The sequence below is a fragment of the Megalobrama amblycephala genome, linkage group LG10 (assembly GCF_018812025.1).
Source record: "Megalobrama amblycephala isolate DHTTF-2021 linkage group LG10, ASM1881202v1, whole genome shotgun sequence".
Classification (NCBI taxonomy): domain Eukaryota; kingdom Metazoa; phylum Chordata; class Actinopteri; order Cypriniformes; family Xenocyprididae; genus Megalobrama; species Megalobrama amblycephala.
This window is the reverse complement of record NC_063053.1, coordinates 4964151-4977711: the sequence shown is the minus strand read 5'-3', so window position 1 is coordinate 4977711 and position 13561 is coordinate 4964151. Positions and strand designations below refer to the sequence as shown.

The 13561-nt window shown below is 41.8% G+C and overlaps 2 protein-coding genes across 2 annotated transcripts; both read left to right on the top strand.

Annotated features, from left to right (window-relative positions):
• Positions 1-751: 751 nt before the first annotated feature.
• On the top strand, positions 752-5083 carry LOC125276529 (protein yippee-like 5). The gene is made up of 3 exons (XM_048204078.1): positions 752-911; positions 1281-1443; positions 3499-5083. Exons 2-3 carry the CDS (start codon positions 1303-1305, stop codon positions 3721-3723), a joined length of 366 nt encoding a protein of 121 aa, XP_048060035.1. The 5' UTR covers positions 752-911; positions 1281-1302; the 3' UTR covers positions 3724-5083.
• A 2641-nt stretch (positions 5084-7724) lies between these two features.
• slc30a10 (solute carrier family 30 member 10) lies at positions 7725-13055 on the top strand. Its single transcript, XM_048204074.1, has 4 exons — positions 7725-8758; positions 9260-9310; positions 9388-9627; positions 11657-13055. Exons 1-4 carry the CDS (start codon positions 8269-8271, stop codon positions 12100-12102), a joined length of 1227 nt encoding a protein of 408 aa, XP_048060031.1. The 5' UTR covers positions 7725-8268; the 3' UTR covers positions 12103-13055.
• Positions 13056-13561: the final 506 nt, after the last annotated feature.

Below are 13561 nucleotides of genomic sequence, written 5' to 3'. Positions count from 1 at the left end.
ACAAATGCAGAACAGTTAGTATATGCGTTCATGACCTCAAGGTTAGATTACTGTAACGCTCTACTGGGTGGTTGCCCTGCATGCTTAATAAACTGCTGGTCCAAAGCTTACTAGTACCAGGAAGAAGGATTAGACTTGTTTTGTCAACACTGCATTGGCTCCCTTTTAAACTTTGTACACATTTTAAAATCTTGCTAATTATTTACTTAAGCGAGCTCTTAACATATCATTGTCCTTCACATCTATTGCGATCTCAAAAAAGTGATAATATCTAGAATATCGAAATCAACTCCAGGCGGTAGTTCCTATTTATCTCCCAAACAGTGGAACAGTCTTCCTAGCCTTGTTAAACTGACACACTCTGTCAGTTTAAATTTAGACTAAAGATCTCTTTAACCTGGCATACACATAACACATTCCCTGCGTCTCAATCAGCTCCCTAGCTTCCTAGGTCGTGAATCAGTATATCATGTAAATGAATGTGGCTGACTACTTGATCAGTGCCCTGACTACTGAACTAGGGAGCTGATTGAGACGCACACATTATTACATTTCTATAATCCACATCCATCTAAAAAATAATAATGGTGACTTGACTCACACACACATACACACTTGCATAAGCCTCCATTGAGAAGAAATGGGGATTGAGTATTATTATTATTCATAAAAAGATTGTTTCTCTATGTAGTAATGTTGTCAACACGCATCAATCTGGTTCCTAAAGGCTCTGGTTCCAACCATAGACTGTGAAAAAACAGCTGTTGTCATGACACGTGCACAAGTAGGGGTGGCGTCATCGCGCACGTCACCGCACCGGATGTTGATATAAAGTCTGGAGGAAGAGCAGAAAGAAAACACAGCAGCGCGAGCTGTACGGAAATAAACAAACACTCGATCTAAATCCCCTGGTAAGAGCTTTTAACATATTAACCATTTAACGGCGATATTTGGTTTTATTTCGACCTTCGGTCGCCATAACCGTTTTCAAGCACATCTGATCATGTTGTTGTTGTTGTGTGATGCTGTGCGACAGACGCCTGTGTCGCTGCTTGCGCCTTTACAGAGAGACAGACATATAATGAGAGACGACATACATATGAAAAGCCCTTCAGCATTTTTATGCCATCGTTTATAGTGTCGTTATATCACAATGCCAGAAGCTTCTGTTCTGAGTGAACGTCTTTGTGAGAGGCTGTTATTATTCTTTCACTCACTGTATATAAACACTGCAGGAATGCTGTTATAATGCCGCACTGGTGCTCGTCTCTTCCTCACAGGTGTGTGTGTGTCGCTGGAATCATGGGCCGGATCTTCTTGGATCATATCGGTGGGACGCGCCTGTTTTCCTGCGCCAACTGTGACACGATCCTGACTAACCGCTCAGAGCTGATCTCAACCCGCTTCACAGGAGCCACAGGCAGAGCCTTCCTCTTCAACAAGGCATGTGAGCTATCACACACACACTCTCTCACTTAAACTCACTCACACACACACACTCTCACATATAAACACATTTGCACACACTCTCTCACACGCTCACACACACGCACACTCTCACTCTCACTCACTCATATAAACACACAATCACACTCGCACACACTCACACACCACAAAAACACACGCACACATACACTCTCTCACACACATCATCTCTCACACACTCTCACTCATATAAACACAAACTCACACTCATAAACACAAACTCACACTCACACACACACACTCTTTCTCACAAATAAACACACACTCTCTCACACACACTCAATTGAGCTTTATTGGCATGACTGTGGTATGGTACAATGTTGCCAAAGCAATAAACATGTAATGGGTTATACAGGTATAATATTAACATTCATATAAACAGACAATCACACTCATATAAACACAAACTTGCACTCATACACTCACATATAACCGTGCACACATGTAATCTCTCACACTCACACACACACTCTCACTCACTCATATAAACACACAATCGCTCACTCGCACTCACACACACTCTCACATATAAACGTACACACACACACACACACACTCACACACTCTCTCTCACTCACTCATATAAACACACATTCACACTCGCACACACTCACACACCACAAAAACAAAAACACACGCACACACATACACTCTCTCACACACATTATCTCTCACACACACTCACTCATATAAACACACAATCACACTCACACACTCTTTCTCACAAATAAACACGCACGCACACACTCTCTCACTCACACACATTATCTCTCTCACACACACTCTCACTCATAAACACACAATCACACTCATAAACACAAACTCGCACTCACACTCTCTCTCACTCACACACTCGCACACACTCGGATATAAATGCACACACACATAATCTCTCTCACACACACTCTCTCACTCATATAAACACACAGTCACTCACACACACTCTCACATATAAACGCGCGCGCACACTTTCTCTCACTCTCTCACACAAACACTCCCATATAAACACACGTTCACACACACTCTCTCACACACACTCTCACTCATAAACACACAATCACACTCATATAAACACAAACTCGCACTCACACACTCTCTCTCACTCACACACTCTGATATAAACGTGCACACACACACAATCACTCACACACACACTCTCACATATAAACGCGCGCTCACACTTTCTCTCACTCTCTCACACACACACTCCCATATAAACACACGTTCACACACACTCTCTCACTCACACACATAATCTCTCTCACACACACACACGTTTGTTTTTGTGAATTGTGGGGACATTCCATAGACATAATGGTTTTTATACTGTACAAACTGTATTTTCTCTCCCCCTACACCTAAACCTACCCATCACAGGAAACTGTGCACACTTTTACTTTCTCACAAAAACTCATTCTGTATCATTTATAAGCCTTTTGAAAAGTGGAGACATGGGTAATGTCCTCATAAGTCACCTTTTTTTGTTATACCTATGTCATATCCATGTCATTATACACATTTGTGTCCTGATATGTCACAAAAACATGCGCGCACACACTCGCACTCACACACATAAGCTCTCTCACACACACACAGTCTCTCTCACTCTCACACACACACGCACACACACACACACATGCACTCACGCTCTCTCTCACACACACACTTGCACACCCAAACCCAGAAGATAATGCCTCCTTTATGCATCAGGCTGCTCATTACTGCATCATAATCATTATCATCAGGGCTTCACTGGATACTGCACAAGAGTTTATTGCTGAAGTTCTCTGTAATATCTAGCTGAATCAACCGTTTCATAATTGATCAATTTTGCAAAGTCGACACAGAACTGAATTGATCTGAATAAGGACACTATTGTCTTCTGTAAAGCTGCTTTTATAGATCTGAATTTGTCTCATATTTGAAGTTTGCATCATTGATTCTGTTATTTTCCTGCTTTGAATGTGTATAAAGCGCTGCAGAAATGAAGCTGACTGATGTGTGTTTTATCAGGTGGTGAATCTGCAGTACAGCGAGGTGCAGGACCGCGTGATGCTGACCGGCAGACACATGGTGCGTGATGTCAGCTGTAAGAACTGCAACAGCAAGCTGGGCTGGATCTACGAGTTCGCCACCGAGGACAGTCAGCGCTATAAGGAGGGCCGCGTGATCCTGGAGCGGGCGCTGGTGCGGGAGAGCGAGGGCTTCGAGGAACACGTGCCGTCAGACGCGTCCTGAGGTCGCAGCCGCCTGCGTTCGTTCCTTCGCTCGTGAGGATGTTCATACAGCGTGTCTCTCATGAAGAATCCCTCTCCTCGTAGACAAACTCTGATGTGAGGCCAAACAACGAATTTAACGATATAGATTTACAAACAAACATGCAAAATCTCTTCTTTAATTGGCTGCAACAACAGAATGGCGAGGCCGTCGGCTCATGAAGGGATGTGAATTCATATTATTTCCATAAACATTGAAATTCATATGCTCATGGTTTCTTCATGTTTGACACATTTTTCCTATCTGTAAGTGTGGCGTTCTGTTTGATCCAAAAAACAGCTTCGTACAACACGTTCGTCTGTAGTTATTGCTGTTGTTTTGTTTGTGTCTTCAGCTCAGTTTAACACATTTTACAGATATGCAGATAAACAAATTATTATTGACAAATCTAATCATTCTGTTTGTTTTCCTGGATCTCAGTAAATGTGTTGCATAACATTCACCGGGAGCAGAAACTGATAAAGCATAAAACTGAGATGAGGACACAAATAAAATCACAGCAATACAAGCATAGATAAATAAATAAATGTGCAAAGCAGTCCGAGGTTTTTTGGCACGAGCAGAATGCTGTTTGTGTTGTTAGGATCACGTCTGCCGCCTTCATCGGGAAATTAGAGTTAGAGAATGTACTGAATAACGAATCGCTACTCAAATGATTTCTCACTTTGTTTCCTTGAAACTTTAGAGATTGCCCAACCAGCGCAGACTATTGTAACGCCTTCTTTATCCTCTTTTAATAACTCATCCATCTGTGCAGCGGTGGTTTCTCTTCCCTGCAGCCGTGTGACGTGAGCTGAGCAAACAGGTTCAGGATTTCAGATTGGAAAGCTGGTTGAACAGGCTTTCTTACAGCTGTCATGATGGCAGTGGTTTGAGAAATATTTCATCATCTGTAGTCAAATATCAAAAATGCATGGGTAAAACCAACCTGTACTAGATCAGACAGGTAAAACAATCAAAACATCCTGCTAAATAATTCATTTTTAGTTGTCTTTTCCTTTTGTTCCAGCATTCAGAGGAATGTCGCGGTGATCTGAACTCTGTGTCGTGCATTTGTTCACTAAAACACCACAGTACAATTACTGGCTTGTTCATTTGTGATTTCAAGACTTTGTGGATTTGTTCAGTCCCTAAAGCTCCTCAGTTCTGCTGATTTTAAGGGCGTGTGAAACTTTATTGTATTGTAAATCTGGGCAAATTCCTCACATGCTTATGATCGTTTTCTCTTTAGTGTTTGTTTGCTTTTGATGTAAAAGTATGACCAGCAAGACCGTTTTCTGCTTCTCTATATTTGTCCTTTCATTAAAGCATCTTCTGTTCATGATGTTTGCAACGTGTGGTATTTCTAATTTCAGTTGTGTGTGTTTGGTGTGAGATTCATATTGTTATGTGATGTCTGTCTTGAGCAGTGTTGGGGAAAGTTACTTTTAAAAGTAACGCATTACAATATTGTGTCACTCCCTAAAAAAAGTAACTAATTGCATTAGTTACTTTTTATGAAAAGTAATGTTACTTTACTTTTGCGTTACTTTTTCCTCACCTGGGGTGGGTTTGCTTGTTTGTTTTTTAATAACAACAAAAAAGTTTTATTTTTGGCATATGTTGAGGCCCTTTCACACCAAAATGTAAAATAAGCCTCAGGCTGATGGAAATGCATATTTACTCCTGTACAGTAAAGGACGGAGCTCAAACAAACCTTTCAGCTGTGCTGCCATTCTGGATTGAAGAAGAATAGGGAAGGGTCTGGCTGCAGACCATGGGCAAGTGGAGCTCCACTCTCGAACAGGAAATGTGTCACCTCCACTTGTGTTTTACTAACGTCTACACCTACCCCAAACCTAAACCTACCTTTACAATAATGCAAATACAGTAATTAAATGACGCAATGTTGATGTGCGCATGCCCAGCGGCCATAGCTGTAGCTAGCTCCACTAGTGGAGGTGACGTATTTCCACCCTTGAGTGGAGCTCCACTTGCCCCCTCAGGCTGCAACCAGCCCCTATTGGAAGAATATGACACAGAAGGAGGAAGTTCACTCTTATTTCTAAATCTAATCTAATTAGATTAGATAACTATGGTTGAACCAGATCATTAAATGTCAGCAGCAAAGACATTAGTTAATAAAGTGAGATTAAATACATAAAGTATATTTGTGTAATTTAATATAGTTAATTATTACAAGTTTGCATAAAATTCTGAGATTGCATTTCAGTTTTTTATTCATTTTGAGGAACATTGAATGTTTTTGTGCAAGTGAGATGAATAAATGCATGTTCACATTTAGTCTAGAACTACAATGACCATCATGTTCATACAGTGCACACAACACCTCTGTGCTTTATTCCTCTCAACATGGAGACAGAAGAACTGTCAGTCAATAAATGTGAAAAAGTAACTTAGATATTTTGTTGTAAATTGAAAAAGTAATGCATTACTTTACTAGTTACAGATTATTAGAAACGTAATCTGATTACGTAACTCAAGTTACTTGTAATGCGTTACCCCCAACACTGGTCTTGAGGAATAAATCATTTCCTAAAGCTGAAGTTGGGAGCAGAGAATGAGTCTCACCCTGCGTCTCAATCAGCTCCCTAGGTCGTGAATCAGTAAATCATGAAAATGAATGTTGCCGACTCCCTGATCAGTGCCCTGACTACTGAACTTGGGAGCTGATTGAGACGCACCCTCAGTCTGTCTGTGTGGGTTTGATCTCCAGCAGATGGCAGTAAAGCTCAGTGTTGTTCAGCAGAAATGAGAACTTGACTTCATCCAAACATTGGAGAGCATCACAGACCGGCAGGTTTACACTGGATCATCTTCTGTGTGTGCATTAACTAGAGCTGACAGAAGGGTGTCATCTTACATCCACGGTCATTCAAGCCCTGCGCACGTACGCCGGAACAAAACCTCATTTCTGAAGATGAGCAGAACATGCATCTCTTGTTTAGAGACTAGTGCAGGACAGACACTGATTCTGCGGCTGTAAAGCATCTCCTGCACTCAGAGGCAAACAGTGTCAGATCTTCCTCTGGGTTTTGAATTTCCAGACCACAGAAACACCAAACAAATCACATGAAGCCCAACAGAAAAACACATTAGTAAACTGCAAAAATAAAGGAGGTATTCACAGTGATGCCATAGAAGAATTCCCCAAAGAACCTTTCAGTAGCACTCTTAAAAATAAAGGCATCGATGGTTCCATGAAGAACCTTTGGAATCTTTCCATCACACTAAAGGTTCTTAATAGTGGAACAAGGTTCTTTAGATTATTCTAATGAAGATAATAATGGTTCTTTTAAGAACTGATCACTGAAAGTGTCTTTGGGGAACCAAAAATGATTCTTCTGTAGGAAACACCCTTTTCAACCTTTATTAAAAGAACCATTTTTTTTCTTAATGTGAAGAACACTAAAAAATACTGGGTTGTTTTAAGCGGTTGGGTTAAATGTTTGCCCAACCTGCTGGATAGTTTTATTTCACTCAACTATTGTTTAAAAATTACTGTATGGCTGGCTTAAAATGAACCCAAAGTATGTTGTAAATTGTCATTTATTAATATGTTTAATAAATGAACATTTATTAAGTTTGATGAATAATAATTAAACAATAAACATTTATTAAATTGCTTATTAATAAATGTTCACCTTTTGATTATTATTGTTTCCTCTCTGGTATAATTATGTGTCTGATTTAAAGAGTTTAATTTCCAACTAATTTTGGGTTCATTATTGAGACAATAGTTGGGTTAAATAAAACATTTAACCCAACCGCTGGGTTTGTCCATATTTAACCCAACTTGGCTTGTTTTTAACCCAGCATTTTTTTGAACCTTTTAGAAATCTAAAGAACCATATTTCACTATAAAGAACCTTTCAGTGATCAGTTCTTAAAAGAACCATGTTTTTATTGGTGTTTAGAACACGTTAATAATCTGAAGAACCTTTTTTCACTTTAAAGAACCTTTTGTGCAATGGAAAGATTCTTCATGGAACCATCGATGCCAAAGAAGAAGCTTTATTTTTAGTTGTTTGAGGACACGAGAAAAAAGACTTGACAAGTATAAGATTAATTAGCTAATTAGAAACTAAGTTTTATGATCAGATAGCCTACCAGCAGACTCTTATCCAGCTCATGTAATCTCATATGATTTAATATATGACTGGTTTTACAGTGTGTAGTATAATGCTGAGCACGTAGAACAATAACCCCGCTGACCTGCATGGAAATAACTAACTACCCCTTAAAAGAGTGACTGTAAGCAGAAAAAAAAACCAGCTAGATGAGTGTCCAAAGGTGACAATGACAAGAATCCAGCACAACACTTCAGACGCGCGCAGTGTTTCTGAGGGGAATCGTCCGGCTGAATCATCAGAGCGTGGAAAAGTGCCAACTCATGGTCGGCAACGTGAGACAGGTGATGAGCAGTGAGACGATCGCACCTGCAACTCGCACACAAACACACACCTTCGCCCTCCTCATCACCTCCGAGCTGAACGCAGCGTGATCATGGGGCGCTACAGCGGGAAAACATGCCGCCTGATTTTGATGCTCGTCATCACCGTCATCTTCTTCGTGGCGGAGATCGTGGCGGGTTACATGGGCAACTCCATCGCGCTGGTGTCAGACTCCTTCAACATGCTTTCGGACATCTTGTCGCTGTGCGTCGGGCTGACGGCGGCGCGGGTGGCGCGGCGCGCGGGGTCGGGGCGCTTCACGTACGGGATGGGCCGCGCGGAGGTTGTGGGCGCGCTGGCCAACGCCGTGTTCCTGGCCGCGCTCTGCTTCTCCATCTCCATGGAGTCGCTGAAGAGGCTCGCGCAGCCGCAGGCCATCGACGACCCTCCGCTGGTGCTGATCGTGGGCTCGCTGGGTCTGGCGGTTAACGTGGTGGGTCTGCTGATCTTCCAGGACTACAGCTGTCTGTGCGCGAAGCGGCAAAAGGATGCGTCGGTGCCGCGCAAGGATGAGGAGGAGGACGCGGCGGAGGAAGAAGCAGGTGCTGATCATCGCAACACTTAATATTATGCAGCACGCATGATGTGTGTTTGATGACAGTTGTTTAGAAGATTCGTGTAGACTGAGCATGCATGAATTATTAGTACAGTGTTTACTGTTTGCTTGTACTTTGAACTAATAATCTGCTGTGGTGTGTCGCGTCTGCCATGAAAGAGGCCATTCACACAGAACGCGTTTTTGTTGTAACAAAAGAAAGTGGAACGAAGGTCTAGAGACGCGTTGTTTAAAAGTTTTAACTTCTTTTAACGCGCTTTTAGAACGCGCGTTACGCGCGAGCGCAGCGTCCGTCTAGCCAGCCCATGTTTACAGAGAAAAACATTGTAAAAGCAGCACATTGAATGCAAAAACGCGTTCTGTGTGAACGGGCCCTAATCCATGACTTTGTTGGTCGTCTAGCTGTGATGTTTGACCCTCAGAGACAAACATGCTTGTCATGGATCTTCAGTACTGCACTCCACACTTGTACATTGTCCGTCCACAGGCCTCCAGGACGAGAAGGCTGAGAAAGAAGGTCCTCCGCTGAACATCAGAGGTGAGTTTCATGTCATTTTAATGTTTTTTTTTTGCGGTTGAATCTCGTGTCATGCGTTTGTTGTCCACTCTCTGCAGGCGTTCTGCTCCATGTGTTGAATGACGCTCTGGGTTCGGTGGTGGTGGTGGTGGCGTCGGCTCTGTTTTACGTGTGGCCGCTGGCCCCCGAGAGCCCGTGTAACTGGCAGTGTTACGTGGACCCCAGTCTGACGCTCGTCATGGTGGCCATCATCATGTCATCTGCCGTCCCGCTGGTCAAAGAAACAGCCGGAATCCTGCTGCAGATGAGTCCCGTCGACCTGCCGCTGAGCGCCGTCCGTGAGTTCAGCTTTGCGCTTCTCAAGACTGCAACAAACTCTCAAAAATAAAGGTTCAAAAGGGGGTTTTCACAGCAATAGCAGTTCTGGTTCCCCAGTGAGCCTTTCAGAACCATGTTTTCTCACTGTGAAGAACACTGTGAGAACCTTTTTCCACTATAGAGAACCTTTAGTGTTTCCACTGATGTTTAATGTTCTTCATGGAACCACCAATGCCAATATAGAACCTTTATTTTTAAGAGTGTATATTACACTTTTCACAGGTCAGTTTTAGCCTAGGTGTTGTATATATTGCATTGCATTGTGTTTTATATCACAACAAGAATGATAACTATATTAGCGAACGATATCGTTCTGTTTATTATAAGCGCTGCAGTTTTGTCATCTGCCGTTTTAAAGGTCCAGTGTGTAATATCAAAGACTATAGAATAACACAAGACGCGTCACTCGTATTGTTTTGAATGGGAGAAAGTGCAACAAGCAATATGGTGGAATAAGAGCCAATCGCTGATTGGTAAAGTCATTGCGTCACTGCAGCGGCCGTTAGAAGCTCCGGTTCCTATAGAAACAGTCAGACGCGCACTTAGGACTGCGCATGCGCATTAGCTTGATCCAGCCTGAAAAATACTGATTCAAGCGTTTAAAAAACAATTTTTTTTAAAGACAGTTGTTGTCAGATTTCATTGGTGATTTCAAATCTGAAATTTAATTGAAAGTTTGGCAAACAGCTTTGGAGAATTTGATGTTTCCCCATTCAATAAGATATGAGCTGTACTTGCAGGCGCTTCAAAGTTGGCCACCGAGTGAAATGACGTGTCTTAAAGGGACTTTGGTCATATTTAGGAGGATATATTGACAGAAATGCAATATAATATGCATAACTATGTTTTCAGTGGTGTACAAAGACCTTACATAATGAACCATTATGTTTTTATTATCTTAGAATGAGCCATTTCTATCTACATACACCACCCTTACATCGAATTCACCATTTTGCGCCGCCATGTTTCTACAGTAGCCCTAAATGGACAAACTGCTCTACAGAGTGCGTTTGCTTGACTGGCTACTCTCTGCAGTCTCAGACGATGACATCTTTGTCCAGTGTCAGCCACTGTAGCTTTTCTATCTGCTTCGAAAGGGAGGGTTGAGCAGTGGACTAAGCCGTTGGTTGCAATTCGCAACCTCACCACTAGATGCCACTAAAATGTATACATTGCACCTTTAAATTCCTGAGCTCTCTAAAGCAGGGTGGATTCTGATTGGCTGTCAGGGTTTTTATCGTTCATCAGTTGGAAGTGTTATTATTGCATAGTTGTGCTGTGAACTCTTTTATTTTTTGATTTATTTAAAAAGGTTTATTGTTAAAATTATTGTTCTTGGTGTGTGAACGACCTTTAGGGTTGAAGGATTTAGGGTTTTCACAAAAAACCCTCCCAATTGCTACTCAAAACTAGTCCAATCGCATTTAAGGGGGGGTCCCCTTGTAAAAAAGCGAGTTCCAGGGGGTAAAATCCGCGTTTTTGACGGGGTTCCTCTGGCAAAATTCGCATTCCAGGTGCTAAATATCATGCTGTTTGGGGTCGCTTCAACCCGCGGCAACAGTGTGAAAGTAGCCCGATTTTTGGCAACACTGAAGGAACTCTCAGTCATCACGAAAGGGAAGTTGCGCTCAATTTTCTTCTCTATTGTTCCGTATATATAGGCTCCAGAAGCCAAGACAGCTTCTTGAATAAGAACAAATGTAGGGCGGGGCTTGATTTTGTCTGTGAGGAATTGTTTGGATGGTTGTGGTTTGCTATTGGTGGATCTCATGTGAGTGACAGGTTGCCCCGCCCTCGTCATCAGAGAAGAGATGTTGCTGCAAGAGGGAGGGGAAGTTATTCTGATTCAAGATTACCAGGAACACAGATTTAAAACCTACACATAATTCATTTAGAATAAAAGCTGATTCATGCTGACTCTTAAAGGAAAAGCTTCTGTTTGTTTTCCGCTTTTAATGCGTGTGACTTGATTTTCTGTCTGTGTCCCAGTGGAGAGCGTCTGTAAAGTCCCCGGCGTGTTGAGCGTGCACGAGGCTCACGTATGGGAACTGGCTAAAGGACGGAACGTGGCGTCGTTGCATGTCAGAGTGTCTCCTGACCTGCACGATCAGTGTTGGGCGGCGGGAACATCCGGTCTTCATGCACAGATCCTGCAGGTGTTCCACCGGGCCGGGGTTCACAGCGTCACGGTTCAGCTGGAGCGCGGCGAGGGCGAGCAGGACGCCGGCCGCTGCAGCGCCCCCTGTGTGTCTCCCGCCTGCATGAAGCTCTCCTGTTGTCCTGGTGGCGCGTCCTCAGTGTCTGTGTGTAATGGAAACCCCTCCTCGCCCTCCGGGGACGTGGCTGTTGACATGCTGCACGGTGGAACCGCCCTGCTGAGAGAGAAAGACAGCCAGAACGAACCAGAAAAATACAAAGAAAGCACCAAGTTTTAAAGCTGTAGGGCTGTTTCTGCAGAAGCGCAGCAGATTTTTGTCCTGGACTAAAAACCCAAAGTCTTTTAGTCTGAGTCCGAATCCCAGCTGGTTCTGAGAAACAGTCCCGTGATATTCTGTCGAACATAAAAGACCGTGTTAATTCCTCCGCACGTCTGTGCCTCGCTGCCCTTTAAGGCCTTCTTTAAGACTCCTGATGATTTGTGGTGATTTTTCTTGGTTTGAGACGTGAAACACAACATGCTGTTCAACACAGTGCCTGACAGAAACTTCTGCTGCATCATCAACTCAATTAATCAGCTGCTTATTTATTGTTTTGCACAAATTCAACGGGGTGAATGAGTGAATCTCATTCGACACGTCCAGCTCATATTTCAGCCCAAAATAAAAAGGTTTGTTTTGCTTAACGACAATCAAGCCAAATTCTCATGACTGTAAAATGGAAAATGTTAATAAATTGTGAAGTATATATAGTGATAGTATTTGCCTTAGTGCCTCTAATGCTTATTTAAATGAAACAAATAATCATTTGTATTTCGGTAAAATTGAATTATTATAAATCTAGACACATTGCAGTTCAATTTCCAGGAAAATGTGCTTCGTTGTCATAATGCAACAAATATCCTTATATATAATTTTTGTTTGTTTGTTTCATTTCTGTTGATTTTGGGGTGAAGTTAGACCTGGACATGGTTTCATGAGATTCACAACAATATTAGCATATTCCTTATTATTTATAGTTTCTTTTGCTCTTAATAATCTTCATACCTGTTTGGTAATTCAGGGAAACAAATAGAATTAATTGATTTTCAGTTCATAGTGTTTTGTGTGTGTGTGTGTGTGTGTGTGTGTGTGAGAGAGAGAGAGAGAGAGAGAGAGACGATCAAATGTACTTAAACGATATACTGGTTAAATTAAGATTTAGCCTTTATAATTAAACAGATTTAAATGGACATGATTTGTGAACTGACTTTTTATTGGTCTGTTTATTAATCTGAAAATTCACCTGAATATGAGCTGAAAAACATCTGTGAATGGTCGAGTCTTTCAGACTGCAGCGACCCAACACTGTTTGAGAAACTCGGATGAATTCAAGCACAGGTGTTGATATAATAATCACAGACAGACCGAGATTCAGCACTAGAGGGCAGCAAACACACACACACACAGACACACAAGGCTTGTTTTTTGTTTTTTCTTGTAAATTTTTACTTTTTCTTTGTCTTGTTACATTACAAAAGAAATTCAAAAATAAATTCTTTATACTTATTCCAGTTTCAAAAACAATAATTTTTCACGGTCAAAAGACTGTCTAGTTCCAACCCTTCCTTCTTTCCGTATTTATTTTTAATTTTTTTTTTTTGCCACAAGAACAAGAGGTATTACATATTCACATTATCATATTAACATTAGCTGCCAGGGAAAAAAGGAGAAAAAAAAAAAAGAAGAAGGAAATATT

Bases quoted from the DNA above. Each gene is read 5' to 3' on its own strand.
- LOC125276529 (XM_048204078.1), top strand. From the start codon at position 1,303: ATGGGCCGGATCTTCTTGGATCATATCGGTGGGACGCGCCTGTTTTCC. The intron at 1,444-3,498 runs GCATGTGAGCTA...GTGTTTTATCAG, and splicing joins GAGCCTTCCTCTTCAACAAG to GTGGTGAATCTGCAGTACAG.
- slc30a10 (XM_048204074.1), top strand. From the start codon at position 8,269: ATGGGGCGCTACAGCGGGAAAACATGCCGCCTGATTTTGATGCTCGTC. The intron at 9,311-9,387 runs GTGAGTTTCATG...CACTCTCTGCAG, and splicing joins TCCTCCGCTGAACATCAGAG to GCGTTCTGCTCCATGTGTTG. The intron at 9,628-11,656 runs GTGAGTTCAGCT...TCTGTGTCCCAG, and splicing joins CCTGCCGCTGAGCGCCGTCC to TGGAGAGCGTCTGTAAAGTC.